This window comes from Etheostoma cragini, chromosome 3, assembly GCF_013103735.1.
Source record: "Etheostoma cragini isolate CJK2018 chromosome 3, CSU_Ecrag_1.0, whole genome shotgun sequence".
Lineage (NCBI taxonomy): Eukaryota > Metazoa > Chordata > Actinopteri > Perciformes > Percidae > Etheostoma > Etheostoma cragini.
The window spans coordinates 10,557,010-10,566,206 of NC_048409.1; the positions used below are offsets into that span (position 1 = coordinate 10,557,010).

Genomic DNA, 9,197 nt, shown 5'->3' on the forward strand with positions numbered 1-9,197 from the left:
GGGGGGGGGGGGTGTACATTTACAGTATCTGTGGCATAGCTGTAACACACCACCAGTTAAACTAGGTTATTTTCCAGGCAGACTTTAACCTCAGCTCACTTCACGTCTAAAAACACAAACTGTATCAACGTCTTGAAGGAATTTGCCTTGACTTTACACAGATAACCCCTCTGTAAAATAGATCTGAGACCTGCTTCCAACAGTCACAGAGAGCACCTCTGCACTTAAAATTAATAAATAAATAAAAAGTTCTCTTCAACTTGAAACACAGAGTGTGTGTACATCCATGCACATGGTTGTCTACTCACACACAGAGAGCAACAATTGTTGAGATTGTTGTATATATATACACACACACAGTAGGACTGGGCAGTAATTCAATAGTATTGTGATGATGATGTGTGATGTGATGTTGTGTTATTTAGCAATTAAGCATGTCTAAATGAATGATTTTTTAAGCTTATTGTAACTTAAGAAATAACATAAGTAGGCATTTACATGTGAGAAGTTTCGTCAAATATAACGCATAGCACCCGAACACACTGCTGTATGCATACATTTTATTATTTTTACATGGGATGTGGCACACGTTAACTATATTGTGGTAAATCAGTGTGGTAAAAAAAAGTCTTATCGATAGAAGAGCATTGATGTCAACCATATTGCCCGACTGTAATGCACACCACTGTTCAATCGCACCTGTTGGATGCAATATCCATGCAGAAATGCCCCCTCACACAACCATGCACCCTGAACTCCCTACACTCCACAGTGATATAGTGCAGGCAAAGCTGAAGAACACATATGACACCCTTGCTGACACTGGCTAAGAGGCACAGATACCCAGGCCACGCAGTTCCACATAGCGTTCTGAGTCTGTGCAGAACGGTGACAGACAGACACATGTGCTCAGACGTCTAAGACACGTACAGTACATACCATAACACTACATGCAGTGCAGGCTAAAGAGCACATATCTACCCTAGACTGGACTGAAAAGTGAAGTTTGTCTTGTTTGTTTACTCAGCCCCCCACCCCCCACCCCCCTTCCCCCCGAAGCCATACTGCAGTGGACCAGGCAGCTGGGGCTAGGTAATCCCTGTAGGTAAACAGAAGCAGAGCGGGGGCCTGCTCAGTCATACCGGCCTCTCCACATCACCTCACATCACTACACCCACACACTGCACCCTGGCTGAAGCTCTGGGCTGAAACACTACTACACCCACACAGTTCAGAGACATTTCTCTAGAGCTGCATAGCTTCGCCTGGCCATCTATTACTGCATTGTGAAAATGTTAATAGATAGGAGAGGTTTTCATTTTGATCACATTTTGTTGGGGAATATGGGGACGGTTTACCCACGAGGCGGAAACGACATATCTAATCACATAATTTACGATTAACTTGACACAAATTCCTGCTGTGCAGGGGTGTTGCATGTCCGGACTACCTGGAAATAAGCATGTAAACACTGCAACAGACTAGGGTTACACGTCTCTCTGTCAACTTAGTCATACCATGTTCACACCTTCGTCCGGTTTCTTTCAGCTTTTGATTTGGCACATGCATCACAATGGTGTCAGTGTTAACCACACGAGTTTTAGAGAAAAACATAGCTAGGCCACAGAATAAAAATAAAGGAGTTTTAAGGCCAAAACAACGTTCATTCTACTTTCGGAACTAGTACTACTGCATGCGATAAAGCTTTCATTACGGTGCCCAGTAGATTTGTCATCATAAATTCAACACACATGTCACATTTTCCTAGTTTTTGTGTAGCATTTTAGGCCTCTATTTGACAGGACAGCTTTGACATGACAGGAGAGAGAGAGAGAGAGAGAGAGAGAGAGAGAGGGGGAATGACATGCAGGAAAGGACCACAGGCCGGAACCGAACCTGCGGCCACTGCGACGAAGACAAAATCTCCGCACATGGGGCGCACACTCAAACGGGCGAGCTATCCAGGCAACCGCGTTTTTCTATTGTACTTCTATTTTCTGTTAGTCTGTGGGTTACTCGCATCTATCAATCGCCTCATATTTTGACCTACTGTATTACGTTGGGTATTTGTTAGGGATTGACCAATTATCAGCCTGGCAGATTATTGGAGCCGATATTTGAAAATGTGAAGATGATCTGTATCAGCGTTTTATTTGACTGCTTCCTAAAGAGCGCTGAAGGAAGGTCTGGCTACTGCATGTAGCAATCGCGGACGGGAGGAAAACGTGCTCTGGTTTAATAGGATTTCTTTAAACCAATCAGAATCATCACGGGCGACGCCAAGCGCCGCTGCAAAATAGTTGCGCGAGAGAAAACTTGGACAGATAGTCTAGCTAGCAGTCTCAATTTACCCTGCAGAGATCTGAGGAGCAGTTACCCAAAGTCCCCAAAATCCACCAGAGCTTACAAGGCCAACACATGGAAAGCATCCCTACATGCATGGGGCTGAGTTTCCTGTAGCACCGGAGAAATCCCAGAAGTGGAACATCAAGGATGTGGACTATTTGAAAGACTATTTGACTATTTAAGGTCATTAAAAAGTGTGCTACTTTTGCTCGGTAAGCAGTCTGCAACACCTGCAAACAAACTGTTAGCGGGTTAAAAACCTCTATAAATATTTTTGGCTTTATTTATTCATTGTTTTGACTGTGAATTATACGTTTCAGTTTTATGAAATAATTGCTTTAAGCATTCAAATTAACTTTTGCGTTGAAACTTGTAACATTCCAAATTGGTAATTTTGACTAAAAGAATTTCATTTTTACTGTACAGTCCAAATATGGGTTTCATTAACTACTAAGAATATGTGGGTTTTGGTATTGGCCTTAAAAAAAACAGTATCGGCCGACCCCGAGTATTCGTAGTAATCCCATTCTTTCTCTGTATTCAATCATACTGAGCGTTAAACAATTATAAACTCTAAACTGCTCATGAAAACTTTGTTTAGGATCAGCAAACTGGCAATTAGTCATTGTAGCAACACGTAGATGTCAACAAAGAGAAAACACAGCCTGGTTTCTTTTTTAGAAAAATGCAATTTGTATTAAAAGTCTTGTTTTTAAAACAGACAGCCCATTGTTAAAGGGCTGGTCTGAAATTAAACTTACAATCAGGTTAGATTTGTCAACGGTACATCATCACATTTCCTGTTAGAAACAACAAAATGAACATAAAACATGATCGGATTTAGGAGGTCTGGAAAGGTAAGCGTTTGGTGTTGTTATCATGTCAAGGGCGATTCCAGTACTTGTGCATTTCAAGAAAATAGGTTTGGCCAGACAAAGCAGACATGGCTAAATTAACACCTTAGGCTTCAAAAAGGCCAACGTAAAACATACAGAAAACCGCCACTCCATTAACAAAAAGCCTATTGTAGTTTCTTTTCCGCCACCACTCATACAAGATTATCCAGAAGAACTTAAGAATTTAGTTTACTAAATTGTGGACTGCCACGTCGAAGGGTTCTTTTGGTGATAAATGTAGGTTGGCACTAAATCTGAACAGCTGATTTGTTTTGGAAAGGCACTGGACACAAGGGTGATCGGGTCACCGTCCCCATGTCACTTCAGTTAAGGTCCTCTCACACTCATTGAAGGGAGATGAAGAAAAAAGTGGCACTCGTCATGTTGACTCCACCCGCAGATAAGTGGTGTCCATTTCTTTTTGACTTTGGGGGAAAAAAATATAGGATTTGGAGTGTTGTGGAGCATTGCTCCAAAATGGGTTAGGCAGAGACATCGCCCAGATCTTTACCCGGCCCAGACTGTGCAGTTTATTTAACAAAATATACTCTTATCTCTCGGTCTTCTTATACTGAAATATCCATTTATGACTGTCTCTAAGTGTTGCCCTCCATAGCTTTTCCATTTGGGGTTTAGTTCCAGCTGGGAGTACAGTTGGAGCTGGTGAGGGGGGACGTTGCTGAAACTCTGGATCTGAGACTATGTTGACATCAACGGTGGACACTGATCATGCAGCAAAGATACTCCAACCCAGCAGAATTCCTGAAGAGAGGACCCCTCCCTCTGAGTCGCAGTTGCTCCCCTCCTCCTCTTCCTCTTCTCGTCCCCCTGCAGCATTCCTCCCTGTATTTTCCTCCGAGGCCAGCGTGAGACACGAAGGAGAGCTCAACAGTACACACTTGCTGCAACACACTGCCACACAAAAGAGATAAGAAGAGTCGTGAATGGACTACAACAACCTCTGACAAAAGATGAAGAAAGTAAAAAAAAAAAAAAAAGACACTGCTTTTGAGGTTAATGCTAGGATGGGCTGTTAAAAACAAAACAAAAAAGAATTAAAAACGTGCTGAGCCCTGACCGAGGCCATGCAAGAACATTGGAATCTCCCAACTCCTGTTAACCTCATTCTGGGAAAAAATACCATTTGACCAGTTGTTTAATAACTACAGACTAACGTTAGGTGGACGGATTTATCCACCAACTTTGTAAATCTAATTAAGTCAGCTCTAGCTGGCCAGTTCTGTAAATGAGTCAGACACTTCCTCATTGCGCTTTGTGATTGTCCTACTGTAAACTGTGAAAACTAACACTGGGCTTTTATGGATGAGAACTGACAACAAACTAAATGCACTTAAAATGCTCACAGCGAAGCCCCGTTGAGAACACATCCGGTGTATGGCTGTTCAATTCTCCTTTAATAAGGACATACAGGTGCTCAGAAAGGATTTCAATAACATGATTATAATAAGTACTGGTTATGTGATGTCACTTAATAAAAACTGTTACTATGTCACGTCAGCGTTGCAGTGCATGGTGTCTCAACTTACCATTGCAAACTTAAAACCGAACAGAGAATACAACTTTATGGTTGTCCTTTTTTTTCTTAAAGAATGACACAAGACGAACAGCACTGGTCGTCGCCGTTAGGCGTTGAGGCATAGTTCATCTGTCGAACAATCTCTGCGAACAGTTCGTCCACCGAGGTTTTATTTTTGGCTGAAGTTTCCATGAACGGGCAGTTCCATTCGTCCGCCAGTGCCTTCCCCTCGCCGGACGACACCTCCCTTTCCCCCTCCAGGTCCACTTTATTTCCGACCAGAATCATCGGTACTCTCTCGTACCGTTTCACCCGAATGATCTGGTCCCTCATCGGTTTGATGTCCTGGAAGCTCTGCTGGTTCACCAGACTGTAGACCAGGATGAAACCCTGCCCGTTTTTGATGTACAGGTCTCGCATGGAGGCGAACTGCTCGGTCCCCGCCGTGTCCAGGATCTCCAGGACGGACGGAGAGGAGTCCACCTCTATCTCCTTCCTGTAGAAATCCTCTATCGTGGGGTCGTACTTCTCTATGAATGACCCCGTCACGAACTGGACGGTTAATGCGGATTTGCCGACCCCTCCGGACCCGAGAACCACGACTTTATACTCTCTCATGTCTGTTTATGCTCTCTCAAGCAGCCGACGCTGAAGCTTCCTCTCCGCTGTGAGCCCGCTAGCCGCCCTGCTGGGTTTCAAACCGTTCACCGTTGCGCCTCCGCCAGCAGTTTTGTACGGTCTCTGGTCGAAGGATACGGGGCGTGGCCGTCAACTATCGCCGTTCAGGGGGGAAATGCGGTTGTTTCGGACCCACGCTCAGCATTTGTATTGTGGCATGTTGAGTTCCTGACGACAGCCCAGCCGGTTCTTCAGCAAGCATCCCCCGTTTTCGTTCAAGTAGCCACCGTGCGCCCGTTGCTCTCTTTGGTGGCGTCAAGTCTACGCAACTAAAACCTTCTACTTCCTGTTTGAGCTGTCAAAATAAAAGTCTCTTTGCTTAAAGCGTCCCGCAACGTCCATCCAGTTACGGATCCACTACTTGTTGAATAAGATAATTAACTAACTATTTTGGTAAAATTGGTGTTTATTTGCGTATTTCTGTCACTTATTGTTAAAAAAACGTAATAATTACCCCATCTTAAAGGCAAGCTATTTGTATTTCCCGTATAGTTTTTGCTAAGTCTAGCTAACTTGACGCCGTGAGCTGTCTGCACTTCCTGCCCACAATCAGCACGCAGTCTGCGTCCTACGTCACCTCGCCAGTGTTTAGTTAAAGGTGCAGTGCGTCTGTTATCGCAGAGTCAGCGCGGCTGCTGCACTCGGTGACACACCTTGGTTTCGACATCACTGATCTTTGGGCTTCCTACTGCTTGACTCATTCTCACACAACTTACTGGAAAGGCCTATCTATTGCAATCTGTGCATTCAGCTCTTTGCTTAACCCCCAAATACAATGTCCTCTGAAAACTCTGGGTCCATCACATGAGTTTCATCATTTCCAAAGTTATGATAATTTCCAAAAAAACTTCTTGAATGTTTCAAACTTTTTTAAAGGGAAAAACCAAGAGTTAAAATGTGGAAATAGGTGAACAAACCTGAATGGCAAGTAGGTATACATTGAAGAGGAAGTGACTCACATCATCAATCATGTGAAGCCTGACCCCACGTATGACACATTATAGGGCATTTTTCTGGCATGTCCAAACACCCCTGTGTTTTTTTTGTTTTCTGGATCTAACCCAGTACCTAATTCATCTCCATTTCCTTGTTCAGACTTGTACCATTGAGCCTCTTTTCTGTAGTCAGTCAGATCAACATCTGAACCAAACTTGTATCTACTGTACCAGGAAGACAAGTTGTTTCTTCTCTTGGTTGTCTCTCAACCTATTCTGAATATGAAAGTGCCTACATATTAATGACTTTTCATTGTGGTGTAATTTTTAATCCAAGTGGAAACCATGTGGTACTCAAATTAATCATTTAAGTCATCACATATAGGCTATCTCTGTTTGCGTGGGCATGTGGGTGTGTATATGCTCATCCTTACTCTTGTAAATTGCAAAATATCAACTGTTTCCAATTGATGCCCATCAGCGCAGATGAGTAAACCACACTCGTGACCTCATCACCTCGAGGGATGGCTGGGAAAACTCTGCTGGATCAATTCAATTTTAATTCAACCGCAAATCACTAACAGCGATACAAGACACAGTCATGCAGTGCGGTTAGACCCATGAATAGAGAAGTCAATCTATGAATCAGTTTGCATTGTTGGGATTGTTGAAGCTCAAATTATGTCATAGGATTTTCCTATACCTACACACAGATGGAAGCAGATTCAGAATGACAGTAGGTAAAACAAGTGGATCAGCCATGTGGGCTATTTGAGTGCACTGCACACAGCCCTTCCCCGAACTCTGAGTCTAACTCAAAGCCTATATGAAGACAATCAGCTCTCTGCCCCATGGGGAGTGAGGGTAATGTGACCTACACCATTGAGATGTGGATTGTCACATCTGTGAGAATGATCACCCTAAATGTAAAACCAGGTCATCCTGTCAGAGTTTATTTTCACACACCACTGATAATTAGATAGACATGGTCACTTTTTCAATGAATGGTATGCCAACCCCCAGGTGAATTCCCCACAACAAACAAACAAAGAGCTAGATGCAGGTAATGTGGGGCCTTTCACAGGTTTAGTGAGTTTACGTGGTAATGAAATTAACCACATTGGAATATTCCCAACAGAACACCCAACAGAAATAGCAGAGGCCTTCAATCACTACTTGGTTGACTCTGTAGCTGAAATCCTTGGACAAACGTTCCTAGTAGATCAGGGCAGGACAGAGTGTATCCAGCATCCACAGTATAACCTGCCTTTACCATAAAAAGCCATTACTGAGTAATGATAACCATTAGGTACACTCAACACACGTAAGACTTTTACTAAGCAGCTAACACTGGATGCTCAATCTATGTAAGCATGCTGGTAGTTTTGCAAAGCCAACATATATGAATTTGACTTGTTGTTTCCTCCTAGTTCACTACTGCTTTTATTGTTCCTATCAGCTGTGTCTGTTCTAATCATTTTACCACTCTGTTGCTTTACTTCGTTGTGTATCTTTCTACTTCTGTCTTGCATATTGTCTTGGGCTAAGTTCTGCCATGTGCTTTGTTTAGTTGTTTTGTGCTTCTGCAATGTTTTGTGCTAAGTTTGGTTTTGCTTGTGTTGTGTTCCTTTTTGTTTCTTTGTATTTTAAAAAAGCCTCTTTTTTAACATTGAGGGCAAGGGACTTCAGATGAAAAATAGCCTTTTGGCTAATTCTGGCTTTTTTTAACCCATGTGAAATCACGTGTTTTATTAATTTGCACTGTCCACTTTCAAAAATAAACTAAAAATTATTTTTTTTAAATTGAGGGGACTGTAATTTCCCTGCCTGTTTGCACAAATGTACCTCCCTCTCATACACACACTAGTCACATGAACAAAGCGACATCCTTTGCTGGGAGATATTTAAAAGATCCCTTTATGTTAGTAAAAACAAGTTCAAAGTTCAAAGTGTTATCTGTATTTTCTTAAAACATGGATTAGTGTTAGAGAGATTCAGTCTACTGTCTCTTTAAGGCACATTTACAGATTTATTAGGCCATGCAGCTCAGCAAGGTGTCAAGTGAGACACAAACATGAACATTCAGGATGTAAAAGTAACTTTTACATTGTAACTTTGATATATACTTCAATAGGCTAACTCAGAATGGTAATGCCTCACATCAGCTAGAACTGAACTTTGTATTTTTGCATGGAAGAGACTGTGACCCCCCATTTCCGGCACTTTACGACTAATGTGGAGAGGAGGAATGATTACAGTGACATCAAAGAGTTTGGAATCTTTTACTTTAGATATGATTGTGTAAATATTGTGTTAAAATATTAACTTATCCTACATTTAATTGTCACCACCACACCACACCATACTCCCAGATAGGGAGCAACATTATCATGATGCATTGCTGGCAACCTGGCGAGTTAGTCCACTATTCATTCTCTTTTTACTTCTGTTGTCCACATACTCCTGAGGGAAATATTTAGCTATTTAGCTGCTAAATGCTCCATTATGTTCACTAGATAGTCACTTAATTTGTCTGCCTGGGAATTGCTGCTGTGTAAATATTTTACAGTTAGTTTTTGGATAAAAACAGCCTGCTGCATTTAAAAGTGACGCAAATGAGAGCAGTAAGAATAGCAAAAAATCACTTGAAAACACTCCATAGAGTTGATGGGAACGGCAGCGCTGGCATCTACTGTACGTACAAACACTAATTGAAAATGTTGATTATTACAACTTAAAGGTATTCTTCTTTGTCCAGGTAAACGTTTCATAATCCACATCTTTTAGTTTTCCTTGTTACTGCTC

The 9,197-nt window shown here is 42.2% G+C and overlaps 1 protein-coding gene across 1 annotated transcript; it reads right to left on the reverse strand.

The window, feature by feature from the left end:
• Nucleotides 1–3,037: 3,037 nt before the first annotated feature.
• Nucleotides 3,038–5,733, reverse strand: LOC117941806 (ras-related protein Rap-2b). The gene is made up of 2 exons (XM_034866957.1): nucleotides 4,790–5,733; nucleotides 3,038–4,154 (listed from the first exon to the last, which is right to left on the reverse strand). Exon 1 carries the CDS (start codon nucleotides 5,395–5,397, stop codon nucleotides 4,846–4,848), a length of 552 nt encoding a protein of 183 aa, XP_034722848.1. The 5' UTR covers nucleotides 5,398–5,733; the 3' UTR covers nucleotides 3,038–4,154; nucleotides 4,790–4,845.
• Nucleotides 5,734–9,197: the final 3,464 nt, after the last annotated feature.